Raw genomic sequence first — 27,730 nt, forward strand, 5'->3', positions numbered from 1 at the left:
GCAAGTCATAGCAAAGGGCGCAAGAAAATGCCTTCTTTAGGAGTGAAAACCCTAAAACTGCACACATGCTTGATAATAAGGGTTCTCACTGAACTGGACCAGTAACAGGACAGAGGGTCCCTCCACCAGAATGGCCAGGAAAGCCACCTGAGAGCTGGGCTATGGTGAAGCTCATGTTCAGGCTGGCAAGAAGAGTCTCCTCATCCTTGTTCAAGATAGTAGCAAATCATGAATTCAACTTACTACTTATTTAGCCTTTTTAAAGAAAGCATTAACAATTATGTTTAGTGTAATTTTATTGCTTAGCTTATTCACCAGAGTCATACCCTGTGTTCCAAAGAGGATTCACACACTTGCCAGCAGTACTGACACCACTCTGAGACATCCCAAATGCCCACCCTAGCAATCAGTGACTGTGGCTGTTCCCTGCTATTTTCGCAAATTAAGAGAGACAAACTGAATTTCCTAACTTCTTAAAGATCCTCCTACAAACAAACTTTTATTATAAATATTTTCTCTTGGAATAAAGAAATATTGCATTCAGCACTACCTGCCAACTTGTTCTAAAGCAACAGAAAACATGGAGTCAAGATAAATAGCAAAGACACCCGCGTGCCATGCTAAGTGTCTTTCTAGAAAAATAAAACCAACCAACCCAGGAGTTAACAGGAACCGTTCCCACTAGCCTGCTGGGTGACAATAGCTGGGTTTGGTAATCTGCTCCTGTTGTGTAAACTGAACTGCTCCTCTCAGTCCCGAGGAGCAGATGAGAAGGCAGAAAGTCTTCAGATCCCAAGCATCACAAAAGATCTTGACTGTATCTGTAACCTTGTTTGAGGATAAAAACGTTCCCTATTTGCCAGGGGTAGTAATGTCCGAGTAATCCTTCAGCACTCCAGCCAAATGATCATTATGTGTCTTAAACCGTCGCTTCTTCTGTGAAGCAGGCTTTTTCCTTCTCTGAATAGAGGCCTGCAGAAAAAGGTAAGAGAGTAAACAACAGTGACTCCAGGAGACATGATGGTTAGGACTTACTGAACAAGTTCAGAGACCAGCAGCAAAGACCTATTCCTCACACACCCCAATCACAGCACTCCGAGTCTGATGCCCTCTGCAATGAACAGGCAGGGACCTAAAGTGTAACACAAGTATGGTGGCCATTAAGTCATTAAAATCAGAGGCAAGGAATGTCTGTACTTTGTCTCCACTACCATGTCTAAAAAGGACTTGCCACTTAGCGGTTTAAAAAATGAGCTTTAGAAAATATGGCAAAATATTGAAAAATGACAAAACTAGAAAAAGCATAGGCACAATGAAGTTTGCAATATTCTCTATTCTGTATACCTGAAACACTACGTTTTGAAAATTCAAAATTAGGGCTGGAGAGATGGCTCAGTGGTTAAGAGCATTGCCTGCTCTTCCAAAGGTCCTGAGTTCAATTCCCAGCAACCACATGGTGGCTCACAACCATCTATAATAAGGTCTTGTGCCCTCTTCTGGCCTGCAGGCATACATGTAGACAGAATATTGTATACATAATAAGTAAATAAATAAATATTTAAAAAAAAAAAGAAAAGAAAATTCAAAATTAACAATAATCAAGTATTAGGGGGTGGGGTGTGTGTGTGTGTGTGTGTGTGTGTGTGTGGTGTGTGTGTGTGTGTGTGTCCCCTCCCCACTACCCTGAGACAAGGTTTCTCTGTGTAGCCCTGGCTGTCATGGAACTCACTCTGTAGACCAGGCTGGCGTCAAATTCACATAGATTTGCCTGCTTCTGTCTCCCAAGTGATGGGATTATAGACATGTGCCACCACTGTCCAGCAACAATAAATCTTTTTATTCACTGACCCTTAGAGAGTCACTGTTTTTTTTTTAAAAAAAAAAAAAAAGGAAAAAAGCTACAAAGCATGCATGGCATGGGAAGGGGAGCGAGCAGAGCCCTAGAGCCCTAAGTCTAGAGTGCTGGTAATTCTGTCCTGGCTGTTCTTAGACTAAATTTAGTAGTTAACAGGTACAGGGGGATTTACCAGCCTTCATTTTAATATCCACTATGAGTAGAATTTAAGCACTATAAAGACTGTACATGGTTGCTAAAAAGGACAGTTCAGTATCATCAGGATATGATAGATCCATCTGGGCACAAACATGAAAGAACAGGGGAGGGACAACGAAGTCTAAGAAAGACCAACCAGATGAAGATGAAGCTCCCCTTTGAAATCAGGGACAGGACTGGGAGGTGGTGGTGCACACCTTTAATCCCAGGACTCGGGAGGCAGAGACAGGCGGATCTCTGAGCTGGAGGCCAGCCAAACACACAGGGTTTCTCTGTGTAACCCTCCAGGTCAGCCAGAGCTACACAGAGAAACCCTGTAGGGGGAGGAGGGGAGAAACCAGAGAAAGTGTATGGAGAATCAGAGATGAGAAATGTGGCTGGAACTCAAGTTGCTCTGCTGGGACGGCTGCAGGATGATGAGAAAGCTCTCCCATGCTGGGGCATCCCTATGGGTGGGTTCACTGGCTCTATCTGGCCAAGTCAATACATTAGGCCCAGAGAAAACCTGGCAGAGGTAACCAGTGCCTCATTTGTCAGAGAGCAGGATGAGGAGCAGAGAAGGGACTGAACTGCATGTCTAAAGATGACATACCACTTTCTTTGGTCCAGATTCCTGCATGGAAGAAATACCCTGTCGTTTCAGATACTCTTCAATTTTTTCCTCATCCATTGAATCCACAGTGACACTCCTCCACAGTTTCTGGAACTCTATAACAACAAGACAGTAGTTATTGTAGTCACTATCCATTTGACCATAGACATTTTATAGACCACTGCATCTTGGTAGGCAAAGCTCAGAGAGAGAGACAGAGAAGGCAAGACTACTCCAGTGCTGGGCACAGCAACAGAAGGGTCTGACCTGAAGGCAGCAGGACAGTCACCAGTGAGTCCAATCTCTTAGAACAGTAAGAGAAGCAGTAACACTCTTTAGTCCTAAACTCAGTTCCTCCTTTTGGGGCAAATTCTTCAAATACTGGCTCAAGGCCCTGAGCTCAATGTATTCCACCGCTGTACTGATATGAAAGAAGCATTTGGGGAGATGGGGCCCCCAAGCTTTACAACATCTTGTTTAAAAGTTTTCTTTTTTATTTTTTTTTAAATCTGCTAACTGAGGCATTGGTAAGTGACAAAAAGGAAAAGAAAAAAAAAAAAAACAAATCTAGGGTAGGTTGAGAAATAGCCCTTATGAAACAAAGGAGAAAGGCAGGTGACTAGCCTCAGTATCTTGTTCTTGTATTGAACATGTGTAAAACAAATTCTTTGCATCTTTAATTCCCCTTCTAAAGACAGCTTTAATACAAGCTTGGTAACAGCCGTGTCAGCATTCCTTTCATACACACAACCTGAGACGGTCAAGTCTTCCAGCGCGTACTCCGGGATCTAAGAAAGATTCCTTTCTGAATGCCGAGGTGGTTCACTAGGCTTCCCGCTCACCATGACACAGAGGCTGCTGTGCAGGCCTGACTGCCATCCCAATCCCTACACCAACATGCCTCTTCCGAGTCTTTCCATTAGCCTTCCCATAGGTTGTCACATGCTCCATCTGCAGGCTATATGACAGATCAGTAGGGAAGGCTATTCTTTCAGAAAAAACATGATTTCATTCCCAGTACCCACATGGCAGCTCACAACCATCTATAATTCAAATTCTGGGGACTCTGATGCCCTCTTCTGGCCTCCATGGCCCTGCCCAAATATGATGCATAGACATACATGTAGGCAAAACACCCATACAACAAAAACAGAACTGTGAAAAAATTCAATGTACAAGTAGAAAAGGCAGGCTCATCTCTTACCATATGCAACAGTCATTCAACATGGATTAAACACACATACACGCATGCATGCACACACATGCACATAGTTTATGGAACTCTGCTGTAATTATTTGTTCCTTTGTAATGACTCTTTCCCCTCACGGTCTTCAATATTTTCTCTTCACCTTCGGTCTGAACTATGTTGGATGTTTATTTTTTTTGCTTGTTTGGAGAGGGATGATATACCTTGTGTTCTCATGATTTAAATCCATCCTGGTTCGATGCTATTAATTCTGGAAAATCTTGGCCACTGATCTTAAAGTATTTCTTCCCTTCTCTCCTTCAGATGTAAATTATACATTAGGACCATCTGAGATTGTCCTACAACTCAGGGGTGCTCGTTTTTTGTGGGTCTTTGTTGCTGTTGTTTGGTCTCTTTCCTCCACTCTCTTCTGTTTCTATGTCAGCTTTCACCTCCCTTGGTCGCCGTGCACACTGACAGCCTAGCGGAGCCTCTCTTCAGCTGTCGCCACACTTCTCATTTGATGCTCTTAGTCTTTTCTACTAGACAGCATTAGCAGTTACTAAGGTTATCAGCTATTTTAAGTTATGTATCTTCTAGTTCAAATATGGGATCTTAAGAATTTGGTTCTAGCCAGTAAGTGGTAGTCCATGCCTTCAATCCCAGCACTCAGGAGGCGGAGGCCAGAGATTTCTTCATTTAAGGCCAGCTTGCTTTATATACTGAGCTCCAAGACAGCCAGAACTACACAGAGAAACTGTCTAGAAAGAAGGAAGGAGGAGGAAGAAAAGGATTCTGTCCTAGTTCTCAACAGTGTATTGATTTCTTTTGTCTTGTTATGGTTTTGTTGGTTTTTTTGTTTTTTGTTGTTTTTTTTTTTTTTTTATTAAGCAGGACATCCTCTGTGAGACAGTTGGAATCATAGATGAATAGGCTGTATGCCTGGAAATGGGAACGCCTTTCCTCCTGCCAAGCATGCAGAGATTGAGTCAATCTAGTCAGGATGTGAGCTTGGTCAGCAAACTCTTCTGCTACCATAATAAACCACTAGCTTCCAATTCCTTAAGCCATTCCGTGGGTTGCAGACAGTCTGGTTTTCCAGCAGTATCTGTCGGTGGCTGCTGATCTCCAATCCTAGAGCCTCCTTGCATATTCCTGAAACTCTCACAGAACTCAGTCACACTACCCCACTGTGGGAGGGGGTTGGGGGGGGCTAAGCCTCTGTTTTGGGCAAACACTGATTTCCAGAATGTCCTTCTCTGCTACTTCCTTTCCTCAAAGGTTAGGAACACACCATAATTCTTGTTCCTCCCTGAGGGTTAGGTTTCCTTGTGGTTCCATTCCCACACAATGTTTAAGGCTTTTGTCTGACAGAAAGGAGGAGGCTCTAGGTGTGGTGGTACACTCCCATAATCCCAGCCCGAGGACAGAGGAGGATATGAGAGGAGGGTTCCCAGATCAAGACCATCTATGGGTATACAGAGCTGAGATACAGTCTTAAAAATGATTAAGTAATAAAATAATCCAGACAGGGCTCTGGGCTTCCTAGCTTTCCTTAGCGGCTACTGTTCCTCTCCTCCAAGGCTATCCAATGAAGGAAGACATTTTCCCAGTATCTCCACACTGGCTCAACCTTCAGCCCTCAAACTCTGATGGAGTCTATGGAAAAGAGCTTGTCGGCGGGTAACTTGTACCCCTAAATCCACAACTCTTAAAAAGTCTATGACTTCATACTAATCTGAGCCAGGCCTTCGGCAATACGTTTACAATTTCAACTGCATTCACTGATTGGTGCTCATTTTGTCTGTCTTAGGTAAGCAAGTATTCATGCACACAGGAAAAAACTTACCCTGTACTGGTTAGTTTTATGTCAGCTTCACACAAGCTAGAGTCCTCTAAAAGGACAGAACCTCAACTGAGAAAATGCCTCCCTAACTGCCCAAGTGTAGGGAATTTTCTCAAGTAGTGATTTGGGGAAGTGTAAAGTCTACTGTTGGTGGTACCATCTTCGGCTGGTGGTCCTGGATTCTATAAGAAAGCAGGCTGAACAAGCCAGAGGAGCAAGTAAGTGTGAGCAGCACCCCTCCATGGCCTCTGCATCAGCCTCTGCCTCCAACTTCCTGCCCTGTTTGAGTTCCTGTCCTAACTGCCTTCAATGATAAACAGTGATACATAAGTATAAATAAGCTAAATAAACCCTTTCTTCCCCAACTTGCTTCGGTCATGGTGTTTCACTACAGCAACAGCTAAATAATCCTAAGACACACACTATAACTTTCATTCATTAAAACAAACAAAAAACCCAACTATTCCCTTTTTCTTATTTTATTTTGTTTTTGAGACATCATTCCTGTGTAGTCCTGGCTCTCCTGGAACTTGCTCTGCAGACCAGGCTGGCCTCTAACTCAGAGATCTGCTTCCAAGGTATGCACCACCACCACCTGACCCCATTCCCTTTTACTAAAAACAAGATACTAAACTATTTTCAAAGAAAGTTCATGACTTCTTTTTGCTCATTTACCTACTTTTTTAGCAGTACTAGTGATCAATCCCAGGGCCTTGCAGACTCTACAACTTAGCTGTATCTCCAGCTACTTTGTGCTTTAACCCAAGGTCTGCCTATCGAACTCATAAGCTGGCCTTAAGCTTTTAAGATCTCAATCCTCCTGCTGCCTCCCATGTGTCAGAATTACATGTACCAACAATGTCCAGTAATTTTTTAAATAAAATGTTTCTCTTGAAGCTTTGAGTTGCCCTGCAGCTGTTACAGGATTTGTTATCTACATAACTCTACAGATATAGTACAGCTACACATATATTTAAGATGAACATTAGATCACAAGGCAAAATTTCAATAGGGTTTGGAATGATCCCAAATTTAATTGTTTTTTAACTATGTGAGGAAGAAAACTATTCAACAAACAAGGGTACAAAGTGAAATAAACTTTTTAATTTTATAAAACTGATCTAAGAAACTACAATTAAAAGTAAAATAATCTTTATTTTCTTCTTGTTATTTAGTTTGGTCTGATTTCCTCCCAACAGACAGGTTTTCTCTCTCTGTAACCCTGGCTGTCCTGGAACTTTGTAAGTCAGGGTAGCCTTGAACTCACAAATACACTTGTCTACTCCAAGTGCTGGGACTAATGGCATGCACCACCACACCTTGCTTATTCTTTATTTTCTTTAATATTGTCAAGTCACTTAAAAACTCATTAAGCTGTATACAGTATTTCATCATCATAATACTGGGATTCGGGAGACTAAGTGCAGACCAGCCTGGGATACTGAGTTATACCCTTCTCTCAGATAGGTAAGTAGGTGGACAATCTGCACTGTCGGTCTGACTAAGGTTGGAGTCATCTATAAAACAGACCTCTGGTCATACTGTGAAGGCGTTTCTAAAGAAAAGGTATTCTGGTTTGCTTTCTGTTACTGTGATGAACACTGTCAGGGAGGAAAGATTTATTTCTGCTTACAGGTTACAGTTCAACAACTGTGGGAAGCCAAGGCAAGACTCTGCTTACTGGCTTGCTCCCTGCCACTTATGTTCAACTAGCTTTCTTATACAACCCAGGAATACAACCCAGGACCACCACCTGGATCCAAGGATGACAGTGCTCACAGCAAGCGACTCTCTCCTCCAGCAATCACTGACGTGCAATCCCTCAAACTGAAGTGCCCTTTCTCAGTGTGTCAAGGTGACAGCTGAGACCGGCTACAAGGTAAGACCCACACTGAATGTAGACAGTTCCTTATCTTGAAGGGCTGAGGTAAGAGGTTGAATAACAAAGCCTTTTTCTGCTTCCTAGCTGCTAGCAGGACGTGACAAGCTGTCTCCAAGTCCTGGTGTGCTGCCTCCCCTGTCATGATGGCCTTCAACTATCTGCCTGTCTGTGCCTGTCTCTTTCTTAATTTGTGAACCAAAATAAATCCTTCCTAAACTGCTTCTAGCTGCTGTTAGGTGTCTGGTCACAGCAAAGAAAGAGGAACTGGTGCAGGTGGAATGCAGGTAGACAAACACCACCTACTATTGATGAAATACAAGGAAATGGATGTCTTCTTACAAATGCTACAAATATCTACGTCTGTCCAAAGTTCACCATGGACATTTTGCAAGATATTGAGATTGAGATCTGTTCACGTAGGCCTTTTGACATAGTAAGATTCCTTTTCAAGAAAATGGGCATATGTAAGTCAGGCACTGGGCACACACTTTTAACCTCAGAACTCAAGAGAGAAGCAGGTGGATCTCTGAGTTCCAGGTCAGCCAGGGCTATGAAGAGTGTCTGTCTCAAACAAACAAAATGGGCATGTGTGTGCATGACACCAAATATCACTTATAATAAATAGCACATGACAAAGTAAGTTAAACTTTCTATCTGCAGAGATACATAAAAATTGTGCTGAAGTACGTGCATGAAACAAAATGCTACCAAGCCATCGAAAATAGTGCTCTGGTCTGGGGATGACGTTTTGTGGCAAAAAAACAAACAAACAAACAAAAAACCCTACCCAGCATGCTCAAGCCCTTAGGTTCCATCCACAGCACTGTAAAATAAAACTAACCACTGAAAAGAACAACAGAGTCCAAAAGTAAGGACTCAAAAGTGACAGCTATTAGAAGGAATACTGAACTCTTAAGAAGAAACAGTTTAAGCTTCCAATTAAAAACAAAAATTACCAGTTGTGCTAGTTTGAATGTGATTGGCCCCATAATCTCATAGGGAGTGGCACTATTAGGAGGTGTGTCTTTGTTGGAGTGGGTGTGATCTTGTTGGAGGAAGTGTGTTACTGTGAGGGAGGGCTTTGAGGTTTCCTAAGCTCAGGATACCAGCCAGCATCTCAATCAACTTCCTAATGCCTTCTGCCCACATCTGCCTGCACACCACCACGCTCTCTGCCATGATAATGGACTGAACCTCTGAAGCTGTGAGGCACCCCAATTAAATGTTTTTCTTACAAGATTTTCAGTGGTCATGGTGTCTTTTCACAGCAATAAAAACCTTAATAAAAATAAAAACTAATAAAATAAAAACCCTACTAAAGACACCAGCAATGGAAAGAGTCCGTCAGATACTGGGATTCTCATCAGGAACACTATGCCACTATGCTATGTAGCTGCAGAAGATGGTTGTGACTGCATCCACAGACTACTACAATTGATCTATTACTTTCCTGACTAACCAAACACAAAACTAAAAACACTGAGTCAAGATAACAAGTGGACAGATAGATATGACTAAACAACCTGTATCTTAGACACTGAAATTTTCAGTATGACTACTAGCAGCTAGCAATCCCTATGTGCTACCTGGGTGCCAGGTTCCCTTTTATTTACTTAATACATTAACCTTCATACAGTCACAGCTTACAGAGAGGGGAGCTTCCCTAAGCTACAGTTTGATTCCTTGGACTGTTCTCTTGACCACTGACATTCATATTACATCTAAATGAGTAAGAGCCTGGTTTAAGGAAATAAATGCCTTTAGGAAATAAATTACATGCTTTGGTCCAAATGCTGTTTACTTTTCTGATTAAGACAATTACTACAGAACAAACTATAGGACATGTGCTTTTATCAGGCAAAATGAAGGGTGATCTTTATCTTGCTTGAAACTTTTCATTCAAGAGCATTTCTGCTCTACATCGGAGGCTGACATCTAGTGGGCTAAAGCAAACATCACCATTGATGCAACCATATCAAAGACAGTATCAAAATGTGCCATGAATGAGGAGTGGGTACAGGCTAGGCTTTGAACTCAGAGCTAGCAAACACTTTATTACTATACCCCAGATCCAAAATCTACAGATTTTCAATTGGTTTTACATGGAAATACACATTTACATCATCAACAAAAACTGTTTTTCAAAATAATTTTACATCATTGATTCACACTGACCTTAACCGAAAACCAGTCTGTTATCCTTGGGGCTCCTGTCCATGACTGCCCCTACAATGTCTCCAGAGCACTGTGTGACTAAACTATACTGCATCATGCTACACCTATAGACGTCTGACTCAGAGTGGGGTTATGTCTTGATAAGCCCATTGTACGTTCAACACATAAATCAAAATACACCTTATCTACTGAACAGCACAGCTCAGAAAAATGGTATTATGTATTGTCGTGTATAGGCTCGATGGCAAAGACCTTATTTACTCTATCCCAACAGCACTGTGCTAAATGACTGAACCCATGAAAAAGGGAGCTAAAGGTAATGAACACATCTCAATCTACTTTTCTCTTTTATAAACATGAACTGAACCTTTAACCCAGTCTTCAACCAGAGTAAGTCTGTCTCCCGAAGGACATTTGGTAATGTATGAGGGCAGCTATGGCTTCACACCATAGGGAAGCTGTGTATCTGAAAGCTACACAGCCAGAAATGCTGATAAATGTTCTACACTGCATAGCAACAACAAAAATTTCGGTCTCCAATGTCAATACTGCCAAAATTGAAAATTCTGCTGCCAGTATCTTTCCTAGGTGTTATTGACTGAAAAATACCAGTTTATATTAAACTGCATTTATAATCCAATACTGTCCACAAGTATTTTGTGTTGCTTTAATACTTCATCCTCTACATTGTATATTGTGTATAGAATGGCTTACCTTTGTAAACCACAGAAAAGCTGCACTTTTCACTTTCGAGAACCTCACAAATATTCTGAAGCACTTAAGGAAACCACAAGTTACAGCACAAATGCCTGCCCAGGCATCAAACATCTACTGCTTATTTATAAGTATCATGATCATGGTGACTCCGCATTTAAAGGCATAAACATATTACATTTCTGGCATAACTATGCCTGATTACTTATAAATATTCGAAGAAAAAATTTAAATATGGTAATTTACATTTAGGGTATTCTACTGACTTGGAAAGAAATTATACATTTATGCTGGGGCTAGAGAAACGACCCAGTAGTTAGGAGCACCGACTGCTCTTCCAGAGAACTAACCCACGTGATAGCTCATCTGAGACTCTACTTCCAGGACATCCAAAGCCGCCTTCTGGCCTCCATGGGTACCACAAATTCATGTGATACAGACCAAACAACCATATACATATGTTTTAAAAAGAAGCTCAAATAATGTTATGCATAAATTTCCAAACAGAAAAAGGATTACAAAACCTATCATAAAGAGTTCACTGACTCTGACTAGAAAAGCACCATTAGCATTAGACTAGCGTTTCTCTGCACAATAGGAAACATGGACGCCACTCAAGGCTGGCTCCATCTAGCTCAGGTTTTCAGCTTGACCTCATCTTTTCTCACAGAAGTCATCTCAACACTTCACCTGCCCCCTTAAACAAGCGTAACAAAAACTTGTTTATGGCCTTCCTTGTATTTTAAAAACTATAGTCTTCTCTCTCAGAATGTAAACTTCGTGGGCTGAAAAAGACCCGAGGTGGCTCAGCTTACCAATAAAACAAGCCTGATGACCTGCGTTCCATTTTCAGGACCCACATAGTAAAAGGAAAGAACTGACTCCTGCAGCGCCACTACACTGCAAATAATGTATAAAAAGAAAGAAAACAGCTTCATACACACACACACGAGAATGTAAGCTTCATGAAAATACAGTGGTCCATATTGTTCACGTCTGAATCCCCTACAATTAGCAAAATGACTGCAGCACATACAGCAAATTATTTAGTAGGGTCTGTAAATAAGCGTTTATAGAGGCAAACCCCCAGAACCTGTCAAAAACAGAATATAAAGTTAGAAGAAGGCTGGGTGTGCTGGCATATGCCTTTTATCCTAACACACTTCAAGAAACCATGAGTTAAGAGGTCAGCCTGATCTACACATCCAGGGAGCCAGGACAACATTTTGAGACTCTTGACACACAAAAAAAGTCTTAAAAGCTAAGGATAACCATAGGCCACCACAAAAGAAATATCTAAAAACACATGGATACAAGTGAAAGTGAAAGATGGGCAAAAGTGTATCCGGCAAATAAAGGGGGAAGAGTTATTACACAGGATCTGGACTGCAGTGAGTGAGGTAACAAGGCAACCGAGGGGACCCTCTATGGTGAGTATGAATATAGTCTTTTACTGTGACAGTCGGGGACATATGCAGATGAACTGCATGAAAACATGTAACAACAATTACACAAAGCACTGAAGGAAACCATTAAAACCTTAATGCCTGCTTAGTTCAGATTAAGAGGTCAAAAGTTTAATAGGGGGCTGGAGAGATAGCTCAGAGGTTAAGAGCACTGACTGTTCTTCCAGAGGTCCTGAGTTCAATTCCCAGCAACCACATGGTGGCTCACAGTCATCTGCAATGAGATCTGGTGCCCACTTCTGGCCTGCAAGCATACAGACAGACAGAACACTGTATAGATAATAAATAAATAAATCTAAAAAAAAAATAAAGGTCTTACGAACTTTAAAAAAAAAAAAGCTTAATAGGTAGCAAATGATCTGATAGATTATATGTTACAAAAATAAAAACACTGCCAGGCAGTGGTAGCACATGCCTTTTATTGCAGCACTCAGGAGACAGAGGCAGGCAGATAGAACTCTGTGAGTTCAAGACCAGCCTGGTCTACAGAGTGAGTTCCAAAACACCCAGGATGGTTGTTACACAGAGAAATTCTGTCTCTAAAAACCAAAATTAAATAAAAATAAAAACAAAACACAATAAGCAACAAAAGTAAAATAATAGTTTGGTAAAGAAGAAAACACCGGGCGGTGGTGGCGCACACCTTTAATCCCAGCACTCGGGAGGCAGAGGCAGGCAGGTGGATCTGAGTACGAGGCCAGCCTGGTCTACAAGAGCTAGTACCAGGACAGAAACCTAAAAAGCTACGGAGAAACCCTGTCTCGAAAAATCAAGAAAAAAAAAAAAAAAAAAAAGAAGAAAACCATACCAAGTATAAGTTGGCAATTAAGAAGTGAAATAACAAAAAAATTAAAAGGGTTCTTCTAGAAACCATCTTCTGCAAAGCTGTCTGCCATTATATATGCGATCTGTGAATGGATGACTTTGAAAGAAATGAGTTTATTGGGACTGACTCACTAGGCAGAAAACTTAAAGCCAAAGATGCTGCTAAGAATAGAATAACAGTAAAAAGCAGCCAGTCCAATACCCTTAGTGAATGCTTTCAAGTATTCAGGGAATCTAATACTTTAATAAAAGAAGGAGAAAAGGGCAGGGAAGAACCAACACTTTTACTTTTTATGAATCCAGCAAAACACCCATCAACAACACCCCACAAAGCACCAAGAAGAAAATTGAGCAAACTGAAGTAGAAATCTGAGCAATAGGTCTGGAGAGATGGCCCCGTGGTTAAGAGTGCACACTGCTCTTGCAGAGAACCCAGGTAGGTTCCCAATACCCATTATCAGGTATCTCACACCACCGGCACCTCCAGCTCCAGGGGAACAGATACCTCTGGCTTCCTAACATACCTGCACTCACGTCCACAGGTATAAGCCCACAGGCACATACATATTAAAAATCTGAGCTATGTCACTATGAAGAATCCAGAAATAGGCAGTTGTTTCCAGATCTTAACCTCTAAACCTGCCTGCCTACCTTCCTAAATACTAATTCAAAAGCATAATTTTGCTTGTCTCTTTCCTAGCTTACAGAACTGTAAGCATGCTTGCTAGCCCTGATACTCTGGGCTTTCTCACTGTTTTTGTTGTTGTTTGGTTGGTTTTTGGTTTTTTTTGTGTGTGTGTGTGTGTGTGTGTGTGTGTGTGTGTTTTGAGACAGGGTTTCTCAGTAGTTATGAAGCCAGTCCCGAAACTCGCTCTGTAGACCAGACTGGCCTCAAACTCTCAGAGATTCACCTGCCTCTGCCTCCCGAGCCCTGGGATTAAAGGCGTGCGCCACATTCTCACTGTTTTCCTTAGACTGCTCCCAAGCCCATACAGACACCTGAGCAGTGGTTCAGCTGCGCAGGATCATACTCCAGCTCTGGGAGACAAAAAGACAGAGACAAATACCTGACAGCAATCAAAGGTTAATCCATTCTAGAAGTGGTAAGCACGGCTCAGTACTAAGAAATCTAGGGAAACATTTCACAGTATATCGAATAAATAAGCAATAGCAAAGATCTTAAAAGAAGCAAATCTTTTTCTCAGTCTGCCTCTTGTTTTTAATAAAATCTCAGTCGTTTGATTTTACCAATAAAGACTCGGGAGGCAGATGCTGGGGTGAAAGCCAGCTATCTCAGAGAGGCAGACAAAAAAAGACTCCTCAAAACTCAATGTTCCTCTCTTCGCATCTGTGAATCTCCCTCCAACCTCCCGACTCTTATTCTCTATAGTTTTCTCTTGTTCTCTTCCTGTCAACTGGCTGCTTGCTCTGCCTCTTGGCCTATGGTTGATTTTATTTAATCCTCTTTACAATAAGCAGAAAGCTCTTGGATTATATGTGTATGCAAGGGCTGAACCACCAACTAGAAAACAGGTTTTTCCAGTAAATACCATCTTCTGGACTCAGACATACAAGTGATGCAAAACCATACATGTCAGCAAAAACATTGAAAATAAAAAAATTTTAAAAATTAAATATAAATCACAAGCTGCTACATTGTAATTTCATATACAAATGACATAAAACCTTTCAAGACAGCATAAGATGTGACATAATAGATGTGAGTCTTTTAGCTATGAGCTAAGAGGTGCTAAATACCAACACAACATTAAATTACAACTAAGTATTGCAAGCTTTATCACCTTTAAACTGTGATATACTGAGCCAGGTGGTTGATGTGTGATTCCCCTTTATATACTGTGAATACCATTTGGTTAATAAAGAAGCTGCTTTCGGCCAATGGCTTAGTAAAATAAAGCGAGACTGGAAATCCAAACAGATATATAGAGAGAGTAGGCGGAGTCAGAGAGAGGCCATGTAGCTGCCAGAGGGGAAAGACGCCAGATGTCACCTGGAACCTTGCTGGTAGGCCTCAACCTCGTGGTGATGCACAAATTAATAGAGATGGGTTAATTTAAGATGTAAGAGCTAGCTAGAAATATGCTTAAACTACTAGCCAAACAGTACTGCAATTAATGTAGTTTCTGTGTAATCATTTCGGGTCTGGGCAGCTGGAAACAAACAAGCAGCCTCTGCCAAGTAGTGGTGGTGGCACACATCTTTAATCCCAGCACTTAGGAGAGAGGCAGGCATATTTCTGTGAGTTCAAGGCCAGACTGGTCTACAGATCAAGGTCCAGAACATCCACGGAGAAATCTTGTCTCAACAAACAAACAACAACAAAAACTTCGATATACTTAGAAGCATCTGCACAAAATGGCTCACCTTCATCCACAGAAAACTGACAGCTTTTATCATTGAAGAAAAGTATTTTCTTCTTATCAGGACGATTTACGAAAAGTATCTGGTCCCCTAAAGCCTTAAAGAAAAAAATTACCATCAAATTACTCATTTAAAATATATACTGTATATATGATACATATGCTACACACACGAGGGAGGGAGAGAACAAGGCTTCTTGTCTTTATCCTACAATGTATCACTAGAGTCTACAATGCCTCCCACGTTTCAGCTGAATTTTTTTTTTCAGCAATCCTATCTTTAAGGATACTTTCAGACTTAAGACTTCTGTCAAAGAACACAAAGGGGTGTGTGTGTGTGTGACACAGCACTGACTGCCTAACATACAATGGCAACAAGCAGTTTTTGCAAAAGATTCTCAAAATTAATGGGAAAATGTAACAAATTTCATGACCATAACTTTACTGCAAACTCCTTCATGTATATACATGTATATAATTCAATTTTGTTTTTTAAATGTTTAAAATTTCAAAGAGGTACTGGAGATGACTCAGTGGGTAAGAGCCCTTGCTGCTCTTCCAAAGGATCCAAGTTCAGTTCCCTGCACCAACATCAGGCAGCTCACACTGCCTGTAGCAGCTTCAGCTCCACAGCATCCAACGCCATCTTTTCTTCTTGAGCACCCACACATACGTGGGCAGATACACACAGACACATGCATAAAAACATAAGAAACAAGGCATGGTGGCACATTTTAGTCCCAGCGTTCAGGATGTGGAGGCAGACAGATTTCTGTGAGTTCAGGACAACCAGGACTACACAGTGAGACCATGTCTCAAAAAAAAAAAAAAAAAAGAGAGAGAGAGAGACAACATTATTAATTCAAATTGTAGTAACAATATAGGAGTAAAAAGAGAAAGATTACCTTGACAGCTTTCTGGGAATTAGGAAGCCCTTCTTCTATGTCTTCTAATAGGATCCCTCCTAACCCTCGCTGGTCATGGTTATCCAGAAGCCTGAGGAGGGCCTTCTTATCTTTCAGGTTGTACTTTGGCTTGAAAGCGTATTTCCCATCTATTACTTCAATTTTGGGATTGTTGACTAAAGCCTGTAATAACACCACTGTCAGGTTATATTTACTAAAGGAAACCTCATGCGTATGTTCTTAAATTCTAACACTACCCTACACAGGGGCAAACTGAATTATCTTCAGAACATAAACTAGCACCTAAAATAGACATCTAGGATCCCAGAACAGGTCATCAGCATAGTGCTTACTTCTTATTTATTTATTTATTTAATTTGTGGTTTTTCGAGACAGGGTTTCTCTGTGGTTTTGGAGCCTGTCCTGGAACTAGCTCTTGTAGACCAGGCTGGTCTCGAACTCACAGAGATCCGCCTCCCTCTGCCTCCCGAGTGCTGGGATTAAAGGCATGCGCCACCACCGCCCGGCTTACTTCTTATTTAAGAACACACAAAAAAAGCTGTGCTGTTGTGGGATATTTGTACACCGTGTGAAGACACACTGCTGTGATTGGTGTGAACAGAAAGCAGCTAGGCAGAAGGATGGGTGGGATTCCTGGGAGAAAGAGGAGGAGGAATCTGCGAGTGCTAACGAGACACGGGAGTTGGATGTACAGAATAGAAGAAAGGTAAAAAGCCACGTGGTAAACGTAGATTAGTAGGAGCAGGGAATTTTAAGTTGTAAGAGCTAGTGGGCAAGCCTTAGCTAAGGTCAAACTCATGAGTCGTTATTTGTGAGCTGGCGCCCCAAAGAAAAATCCCACTACACTGGACATTATTTGCATACTTTTTTAAAGAGAGAAACACACTTTATCACAACTGCTTTGAAGAACCTTTATTCTTTTAGAAGACAAACTGGTAAGAATCAGTAAGATGGCCTATTAATAGACACTTGGTTTGCCCATCCCTCCTCTATGATATACTGGCTCTATAATGGGAGAATCCTCCTCTCCTGGTATCATCTGGCTAGAGCGGCTGTGGAAAGAACTCAAGAGGACCATTCTAAAGCACATGGGAACTTCCCTGGATCATCAAGAGAACAGAGAATGAACTCAAGTTTTGTTGTGCAGCTAATAGAAGGAAAGCATGGTGGTAGGCCTGCAATCCCAGCTACCTGAGAAGTTGAGGCAGGAAGATTACACACTCGGACTACCTAGGTTACAGAGGTAGCTCGGGCCAGCATGTGCACTACGTGAGAACTGTCTGGCTCAAAGCAAACAGGAAAACTACACAGGCAGCTCAGTGAGTGCTCGTCTCACGTCTCACATGTTTACGTCTTTCTTCAGTGCCAAGGCACATGAGCGCTTTATCTCTAATGTAAAAGAGGTCAGAGGATGAAGAATAGAAATAGTCTTTGGCTGGCAACAAGGTTCAGAGGTTAAAGGCACTGGCCACAAAAGCTTCATGACCCAAGTTTAATCCCTGGTAAAGGTGGGAAGTAGATAACAAACTCTACCCAACCTATACTAATAATAATGATAGATAGAATTTTTAAAAATTAAAAACTTTAATGTTGCTAAATATATAAAATATGAATATTACATACACCAGCATATTTAAATGTGAATTATTATCTGTGTATCACTAAGATTTAATACCTGCAACATCTATGTTTAAACATTTTCAAGTTAAAAATCTTAGGTATAAACTGGCTGTGGTGACCTATACCTGAGGCAGAAGACTGCTGCCAATGTGAGCCCAGCCTGTACTACAGAGTAAGATTTAAACCAGAGTAGTCACACACCCTTGATTCCAGTACTCAGGAGACAGAGACATTCTGGTCTACACAGTTGAGTTCCAAGATAGTTAGGGCTACACAGTGATACCCTGTCTCAATAAAACAAACAACAAAAACATCCAAAAAAACAAGATAAAACCCAATGATCTTATGCAGGTTCTGCTCTAGCAACTGCCAAGTAACTGATAGAAGACCATGACCTTCAATGATTCAGGCTCAAGTTCCAATCATTTTATAGTCCAAAAATCAAGAACTCCACCCTGCTTGGTAAAATAAATTAACTAAATTAGGCCAGTCATGGTGCCACCTACCTTTAATTCCAGTATTTGGAAGCAAAGGCAGGAGGACCACTGCGAATGTGACTCTTCCTCAAATCAATGAGATTACTACATCTAGTGATTTAGGGGGTATTCTGTGCGAGTTTGTTTATGTGTTTTTTATTTTAGCTGTAGCCTAGACCACGCTCTGACCTCACTGCGGAGTTAATGATGCCCTTCAACGTTTGGTCCTCCTGCCTTTACCTCTCAAGTGCTCAGAATACAGGCGTGTGCCACTACATCCTGGCTCACATCTGATCCTCAGATTCATCACGGGCCCTGAAAAGTAGTAGTCTTCAGCATCCATTTAAAGAAGCACACCCCCAAATAGATGAGATGCCATTCATTTGCAAACTGGCATGGTCGGTGACTGTTTCAGACTTTCTTTACATGGTACGTATTTAAGCATAACATTTGTGATCATTTTTCTAAGAAACTAGAGATAACTCACTTATCAAACTGTACAGTGATAATAATGCAATAAGATGTTTTATTGTCCCTAACATTATAGGCTTTTAAATTTTCTAAAGGATGTATACAATATATAATTTATGAGCACATAAAGTTTTGAGTTTAACAATTCAAAATACTATTTATAAAAACAAAATTTGGTACACTGACTTCACAACTTTAATGTAGTCTTAAAAGACATTTTAAAGCCAGGTGGTGGTGATGCATGCCTTTAATCCCAGCACTTGGGAGGCAGAGGCAGGTAGATCTGAGTTTAAGGACTAGTCTACAAAGTGAATTCCAGTGTGTACTATTACACAGAGAGATCCTGCCTCAAAAAAAAAAAGACATTTTAAAACAATATTATAAAAACTGTATCAAAATAGCTAAACAAATTATAGGAATGTGTATGTTTAAATTAAACAAAGGCTCTACATCAAGTCTTTTAAGAAAAATTAAAATATTATCAGATCACAGTATTTATTAAAAAAAAAAAAAAAAAAAAAACTCTGAGCCAGGCATGATAACTCATGAAGCTAAAGCAGGAAAACTGTCCTGAGTTTGAAGTCAGCTTGGACTTCAAAAATTAGACCCTGACTCCTGCCCATCTTTCTCCCTGCTCTCTCTCACACACACTTATCCCCCAGTCTTCCTCTCCAAAAACAAAACAAAACAAAACAAAAACCCAATAAAACATGTCTACGGTTGGAGATGACACAATGGTAGAGTATTCTATCAGTAGTGGAATGTCCCGACACATGCTGGCCCTGGGCCCCTTCTCCAGCACCACCCCCACCATGCAAAAAAAAAAAAAAAAGAAGAAGAAGAAGAAGAAGAAGCAACTCTAGATAGCTGCAGCACATATCCCTTTTTGTAATTAACTATTTTTAAAGTCTGTTCTTACCTCAGTCATTAGCCATTGTTTCTGCTTTAGTCCAATATCTAAGTGTTGTGTCTCATCCAAAATCTCTTCTAAAGTTAAAGGATGTGTGTCTCCTCGCTGATGCCGGGTCTATTGAGGGAAGTTTTCAAGTGTTAAGTGCATGAAGTCAAAGTCACAAATCTTTTCATAAACTATCTTTTCAGGAACGTAAGCACATATTCTCTGCAGTAGTTAAGTATGTATACCAGGATCAAGAACATGAAATCATACAAAACCAGAATAATAAAAATCAAATGATAAACTGAGACGGAAAACAAAAACCACAAACTAACCATAAACCATGAGTGGGGACACACACCTGTAACACCAGCAAGTAGAAAGCTGAGGCAGGAGAATCACAAGTTCAAGACCATCCTAGGCTACATGACGAGTTCAAGTTCAGCCTGATCTACATAATGAATTCAAAACTAATAGAGGCTACACAAGATGAAATGTGTTCAGATGGGGGAGGACAACAGCAACAAATTCTTGTAGTCACTGCAAGAAAAAAAACTTGTAGGGAAACACAGATTAAGAGAAAAAGAAATTCAAATGTCCTAAAATATGCAAAGACACTCAACTGCCACCAGGATGCTTCTCACCTATCAGATCAGCAGAGTGCAAATGTCCTGTCACTGGTAAAGAAACACGGAAACAGGCCTTCTCACTGACAGAACATAAAGTGTTGTAACCCTTGAAGACAAGATGCACTTTAACGGCCTGACCAGCAGTAAGAACTAGTTAAACTGCAGCACAATACAAGGTATATACAGATGTTTTCTGTTAAGCAAAAAGTTCTCTATGCAGCCCTTTCACCGCTGGACCACAGTCATACATATGCTCACACTTCAAAAATGGTTGCCTCTAGTGTCCTCCACTGTGGCAAAAAAGGTCAGGGTGAACACAAACAATATCACCACCAACTCAGAGATATGCTGATACCTGAAAACTTGTCTATTCTGGGGTTTGATGTCAAAAAACACCTACACTTATTAAAGGAGCAGGTACAGGGACATGGGTAAGGAGAAGGGTACTGCAGATTCATGAATGCCAAAGGAGGTGGCCCAGTGGCAGATGTGGCTCCTGAACAGGCTTCTCAGAAGATACTGTGATTCTAAGATTAACGACCACATTCACGGCAGTGTGTACCTAGAGATGAAAAAGATGTGTTAAAAGGTGGCTTCTCATGGAACGTCCACGATCTAAAGGTGGACAGGGTACCACTAGGGAGGGTTAAGACAGTAGGATTAGGAATGAGAATGACCTCTGTGTGTGAACCTCTCTATACTCTAGATTTTATATTGAAAGATATATTTATTATTCAAAACAAAAATAACTACAAGACTCTACCTCAAGTAGGCAACAGAACTTCTTTGATCCTGTAAAACTCGAATTCGCAACTTTCAAAACTAAGATGGGATGGGGGGGGTGGGGGCATAAAATCCAACGTATCACAAACAGAAAGCATTTCCTGAGCATTTGCTCTTCATTCATTCATCTTTAGTACTGACTACTACAGGCTAAAGATGCAGAGACGACACAATGAAATGCAAACTATACCTACATTTTCACAAGCTCCCAATTGTGGGGCCAAGTTAGACACGTATCTATAAAATTTAGGTTAAAGAACATTTCCTAAAGGTTTTTTTTTTTTTTTTTTTTTTTAATTTGAGACAGGGTTTCTCCGCAGCTTTTTGGTTCCTGTCCTGGAACTAGCTCTTGCCAGGCTGGCCTCGAACTCACAGAGATCCGCTTCCCTCTGCCTCCCGAGTGCTGGGATTAAAGGCGTGCGCCACCACCGCCCGGCTAGAACATTTCTTTTTTTTGTTTTGTTTTGTTTTTTTTTTTTTTTTCGAGACAGGGTTTCTCTGTGGTTTTGGAGCCTGTCCTGGAACTAGCTCTGTAGACCAGGCTGGTCTCGAAGTCACAGAGATCCGCCTGCCTCTGCCTCCCGAGTGCTGGGATTAAAGGCGTGCGCCACCACCGCCCGGCTTAGAACATTTCTTAAAAGACAAAATCGGGGCTGGAACAATGGCTCAGAGGTCAGGAGCACTGTCTGTTCTTTAGAAGGTCCTGAGTTTAATTCCCAGCAACCACATGGTGGCTCACAACCATCTATAATGAGATCTGGTGCCCTCTTCTGGCCTGAAGGCATACATGCAGGCAGAACACAGTATACATAATATATAAATCTTAAAAAAAAAAAAAAAGACAAATTCAAGGGGCTAAAGAAAAGGCTAAGAGGTTAAGAGCTCTCCCAGAGGTCCTGAGTTCAATTCCCAGCAAATACATGATGGCTCACACTCATCTATAATGACATCTGATTCCCTCTTCTGGTGTGCAAGCAAACATGCAGACAGAATACTGCATAAATAAATAAATCTTGAATTAAAAAAAAAAAAGACAAATTTAAGCCAGGCTTGCTGGTATAAGCCTACCATAGGTACTTGGTAGGCTAAAGCGGGAGAATCAGGTTCAATGCTAGTCTGGACAACTTAATTGAGACCTTATAATAAAAGGTAGAAAGTGTGGAGATACAGCTCAGTGTAGAAGTGCTTTCTGCTCAATCCCCAGACCTGGGCAGACACAGATACAGACAAGCAGGATGACAGGCAGACACACAGACACGTCTTTTAGTCAGAAAAAAATCAAAGAGAAAGCTGCATATGGGCAGTCCTTGTACTGCTCACTAGTTTGGGAGAGAGATTCAGCAGCTGAAGAACAGCAGTGGCCTTTAGGGTACCCGGAATCTCATGGAGAGGGCATCCTTCAGGATACCCGGGATCTCATGGAGTAGGCATCCTTCAGGGTACCCAGAATGAAGAATGTATCCTTCACAGCACCCAGAATCTCATGGAGAAGACATCCTTCACAAGGCAATCTTCAGAAAAGCTCCAAGTACTTTTAAGACTTACTTAAACAATAAAAATGTTTCATATTTACTACCTTTTTGATTCTTCTAAAATGGGTCACAAAGTTCCTCTATTTTCATAAGCAGCTCCAATAATAGTGTAACCCTCTTGTCTCAGTTTTTATCTTAAATACCAGGTTATGACATAATAAACACATCTAGATCTCATATACTTGACAGTCTAACCCTATGCTTCATGCTCTTAGGTTATGATCTCAAAGTTCTCATATATGTCTTTATGGTATCTTTTATGTGTGCGCACATGTGTGTGTGCACATGCATGTACTTAGCGGTTTTCATTTGCTGTAAAATCGCTATGTCTATCTCAGTTTTTTAAATCTCCTTGAACTTTTCCACAATTTCTGGTGAGCAACTAAAGATGTCCATTGTAAGTATTTCTGTTGTTGTCCTTGGTTTCTGAAGACAGGGTTTCTTTGTGTGGCCCTGGAATTAGCTCTTGTTGACCAGGCTGGCCTGGAACTCAGAAATCCTCCTGTCTCTGCCTCCCGAGTGCTGGGATTATAGGTGTGCACCACCACTGCTCGGCAATTACAAGTATTTTTGATATTATGTTTACTTATTTTGCTTTTGAAGTTCCTTTTATCAAATCTTCCAAAATGGAAGGGAGAGGTCAGCTGACTACACTCATCTTCTATTAGATAAGCATACTTCCCCTTTCAAAACAGGCCTTCGGGAAAGGATGCTGAGAGGGAGGACAAAGATATAACTGACTTCCACTCACATCTTGCAATGTTTCTTGCTTCATTTCAAACATGTCCTACCTTTTGACATTAATACAGTTGTCACCTACAAAATACATACACCAGACAACAAAGGTAAAATAATTGTCACAATGAAGCTGGGATATAGCTCAGGGAGCAGAGTGCTTGCTTAGCACACACACAGCCTCAACCAGCATGCCACTACACCAATAATCCTAGCACTGGAGGTGGGGACAGGAGGGTCAAAAGTCATCCTCAAAACAGTACATCTGAGACCAGCCTAAGTGTAGCTCAATAATAGTAGGTGATTGTGTAGAACACCAAAGCCCCGAGTTTGATCCCCAACATTGCCCTCCCATACCTGACACACACACACAAGAATATGTTGGCCCCACCTAGAACATTCCAAATTGATATAATTTGTAAAACTGATCAGTTTCCCTTTACACACTCTCTCCTCTTCCCATCCTAACACCTAACTCCCAATTCAATATTATCCACGAGCACACTGTCCTCAGAAGAGTGTGATAAAAAAGATTTTTTTCCCCCAAAAGTTTAAATCTAAGTAATTCTCTTCAGGATTCCCAAGTTCATTCCTTAACTATTAGCTTAGGGAAAAACAAAAACAAAAACAGTTTAAAATGCGTACTTAAAGAGCTAAAGCAGTATCAACTGGGAGCCATTTCCTTTAGGTAACAAGTATTTTCCAAGACTAGCAAGTTTTTCTAACTATGCTACATAAAATCCACAAGTGGCATATACATTTATCCCAGATGCAGGCATATCCGAGTTCCAAGTCAGCCAGAGCTATATTATAAGGTCGTGTCTTCAAGAAAAAGAAAGAAAAAAAAGGGGGGCAGCAAAATGGCTTAGTAGGTAAAGGTACCTGATGTCAAACCCGATGACCTGAGTTTGATCCCCAGAACCCACAATGTAGAAGGAAAAAAACAACTTCTCAGAACTGTCCTCTGACCGCACAAGCACTGGCCTTGAAACTTCCAATATCCCAATCTTACAGCGCTAGGGACAGAACCCAGCATCTTACACATACATGCACACTATCACTGAGCTACACAGCTCTAGGTCCTGCCCTTTGGACTCATCTTCTAAAGGCTGAGAAAGTCAATAGTTAATGACCAGACACCAAGTCCGTTGACAAGTTAGGTATTTTCCATTGTTTTGTTTTCAACAAAACAACGTGTCAAACAATGGCTGCCTGAAGGACGAAGTTCCAAGTATTTTTTTGACACGTAACTGTACTTATCACAAAATGTTCATTAGAACTAACGTAGCTTCATGAACATTTATTTCTCTGCACTTAAATCTACAAAATCTAAAAACAGCAGCAGAGTTGTTGCCAAATTCTACTTTATCCTACCAATAAACTAACAAGAATCTTCAGATGCAGTAACTACCAAAAAAAAGAAGATTCCATTCATTTCCTTGATGGGTGAATTACCGTTACATACAAAGCAAACTGAATCAACCTATCTCAATCAACCCTTTATCAGTAATTGCAAAGCAACTCAAATCAGAAGCCTTGTGATCACAAGAAAAATGTTAACTTTATTTGTACACTTGCTTATTAAGGAAAATAAAATTAAGAGCTAAATATATTTTAAAACACTGTCAATTTCCTTCAACTGACTGACAGCCCTTTCTTGTTATCCCAACATCAGTAGTAGATGTTAATAATTGTTTAACACACAGGGCAAGAGGTAAACAGAACAAACAATCAGAATCCTCTGGTGCTGAGAAATATAAATATAAATGTTTGTACTCGAAATCAAATACAAACTACACAATTCAGACACAGCCAGACACCAGCTTCTTATGCTTTTGAGTCAACGTTTCCTAAGATCTTCGGTGATTCTCTTAACCTCCAAGCAGAGAAATTTGCCATCAACTGCTTGAACTGTGCAATTTTTATTTCTCATATGAATGAAGGAACTATCTTGAAAAGCTACCCCATCATTGGTTTTCCCAGGAAATGTATCTACTCCTTGGGAGGCCTCTTATTGAGTCAAATGGTGAGCATAAGTTGTACACTTGACTATAATGTAAATTAAATTAAACATAATTGAATGCCCACTGTAATGCCAGTTTAACAGAGGGCAAAAGGCTGGAAACATTAAATATTTAAGGGTTTCTTGAAGTATAATCAACATATAATAAGCTACACATACTAAAATGAGTAATTAGATAAATCTTGACATATTTATATAAATATCTAACTTCAGCAAACCCAGATCTCTTTAATATTTATTTATTCATTATGTATACAACATACTGTCTGTGTGTATGCCTGCACAGACCCCATTACAGATGGTTGTGAGCCACCATGCAGTTGCTGGGAAGTGAACTCAGGACCTTTGGAAGAGCAGGCAATGCTCTTAACCTCTGAGCCATCTCTCCAGCCCAAACCCAGATCTCTTAACTCCTTTTGTCAAAAAAAAAAATCAAAGTGGACTTTTGGTATGTGAGTACTTACTTTCATGTAATTCACGATCTTAGCAAGAACACCAAACTTATATCCAGAGCTTCCAGATAGTGCTTTCAAGTTAAATGATCCATTGTTATGATCTGGAAATGAAGTTCAAAAGATTATAACAAATTCATATAATGTGCTATTATGACTTAGGAATAAAAATGATTTTAACTTTGATAAAATACTTCCCTTTGACTTTTTTCATCTAATGAAGTGTACCCTGTAATATTTTGGCAAAACTCACAAAATCAATGTATATTTATTGAATTGTCAAGCCCACCACCCACCCACCCTTCTTCAGAAAGAGGGTCTCACTCTAGTACACTCAAACTCACCATCCTCCACCTTAGCCTCCAAAATGCTGGGATTAGAAGATTATGACATATTTTAAGCTAAATATAATTTAAAAGCATTAAAATATAGTTTGGGGAAGGAGAGTGCTGGAGATCTAATTCAAGGCCTGTGAGGGTTAGGCAAGTATGTTGCCGCTTGTATTTTGTAAAAAAACCACACTAACCTCCAACTCCGAAATCCACCTGCCTCAGTCTCCTTGGCTGGAATGAAAGGCCTGTGCCCCCATACCCATCTCAAAACACAATTCTTTTACAAGTACCTTTATTTCTTTCTACTCCTACCTTCAACTTGATTAGAGTCCTCCAATAATTAGACAACATTATAAACACAAGAAATGAGTAAAGGATGGATGGATACCTATTGCCCCTATATAATGTCCTCTTTACCTCCCCTTCTTCCTCCCTCATCCTCTTTCAAAAGTATTTATTGTTCCAAAACATCTACCATTTTACCGCCTCCCTCCAGATAATGTTGTCAATGTATCTCAAATGCATTTGAGCCACAGACAAAAGAGATTACAAAATTCACTAAAAATACAAGAAAAGCATCTCCGTAGCACACATTCTATTAGAAAGGCATCAGGTCAGATATCAACTTCCCACACAGTTGATACACAAATAGAGTGGCTAAATAAAAAAGAAGGGAAAGCCATCTCTGGCATCAGCTTGGTAATAACCATTTAAACAGAAGACTGCATTAGCACAACCACAAGTCAAACAAAACAACTGTCAGAGATCCAAACCAACAATTTCAGATGCAACATAATACTCCTTTGAAATTGGACAGTGAAAAGTCTTTATTGAATGTTTTCTTTCCTATGATATTAAAATGCAATGTCCTGAGGATCATGGGAGAAGGTAGAAAGGGAGGGAGAAAAAAGGGAGGGGAGCGAAGAAAAATACATAGTTCAATAAAAAAATCAATAAATAAAATGCAATGTTCTTTGGAACTTTCCCTTAGAAATAGTTTATAATTTTGAAAAGTAACTCAATTGGCACATTAAAGTCTACTATGCTTCCAAAACTAAATATCAAAAATGACATACTGATAGTCTTTACATAAATGATTTCAAAGAGCAGGGGTGGTGGCATAATCTATAATCTTAAGACTTGGTAGGCTGAGAATCACAAAAGACGAGGCACATGGGAGGGGTCAGAGGGAGGAAATGGTAGAAGGGAAATGCCATAATTATTTTATACTTAATGTTTATATTAATATGTATATTATTTTATATTTTATTTATATTATTTTGTATTTCATTAAAATTAAAAACTCTGTTTTTTCCCAGAGGCCATGTTCAATTTTCAACACTTACATCTGGCGGTTCACAATTACCTGCAACTCTAGCTCCAGGGAATCCAATACCCTCTTCTCAACTCCAAGGGCACCAAGCACACAGCCACACACAAAGTAATATACAATACTTATTGTTTTTTTTAATTTTAAGGTCATGTTATGCTACATAGCAAGTTTAGGATGAGCCTGAGTTACAGAAGACCCTGTCTCAACAATAATAGCACATTTGTTTCAATTATGAAATACTAACCTTATGGTTATTTTTCCCCAAGATGTTCAAAACACTTTTTAATAACAGTTACTAACCTTTATTGAACTGAGCATCACACTACATGATCTCCTCATTTAGTCCTTATAAAAAAAAAATCCTGTTTAAGATTTTACTAAATTCAGGAAAATGGATTGAGC

At 40.3% G+C, this 27,730-nt stretch overlaps 1 protein-coding gene across 2 annotated transcripts in view; it reads right to left on the minus strand.

Annotated features, from left to right (window-relative positions):
- Window positions 1–278: 278 nt before the first annotated feature.
- Gtf2e2 (general transcription factor IIE subunit 2) overlaps window positions 279–27,730 on the minus strand; it is a 49,543-nt gene continuing 22,091 nt past the window's right edge. For both annotated transcript variants that reach the window (XM_041673488.1, XM_041673489.1), the window contains exons 3-8: window positions 25,676–25,767; window positions 19,534–19,641; window positions 16,027–16,209; window positions 15,126–15,219; window positions 2,646–2,761; window positions 279–972 (exon numbers count right to left, since the gene is read on the minus strand). In XM_041673488.1, coding sequence (XP_041529422.1) covers window positions 853–972; window positions 2,646–2,761; window positions 15,126–15,219; window positions 16,027–16,209; window positions 19,534–19,641; window positions 25,676–25,767 — 713 coding nt within the window. In that variant the 3' untranslated portion in view covers window positions 279–852. The remainder of the gene's footprint in view (window positions 973–2,645; window positions 2,762–15,125; window positions 15,220–16,026; window positions 16,210–19,533; window positions 19,642–25,675; window positions 25,768–27,730) is intronic.

The sequence above is a fragment of the Microtus oregoni genome, unplaced genomic scaffold (assembly GCF_018167655.1).
Source record: "Microtus oregoni isolate MIOR12 unplaced genomic scaffold, Mior012 000024F_ref0000369, whole genome shotgun sequence".
NCBI classification, from domain to species: Eukaryota; Metazoa; Chordata; class Mammalia; order Rodentia; family Cricetidae; genus Microtus; species Microtus oregoni.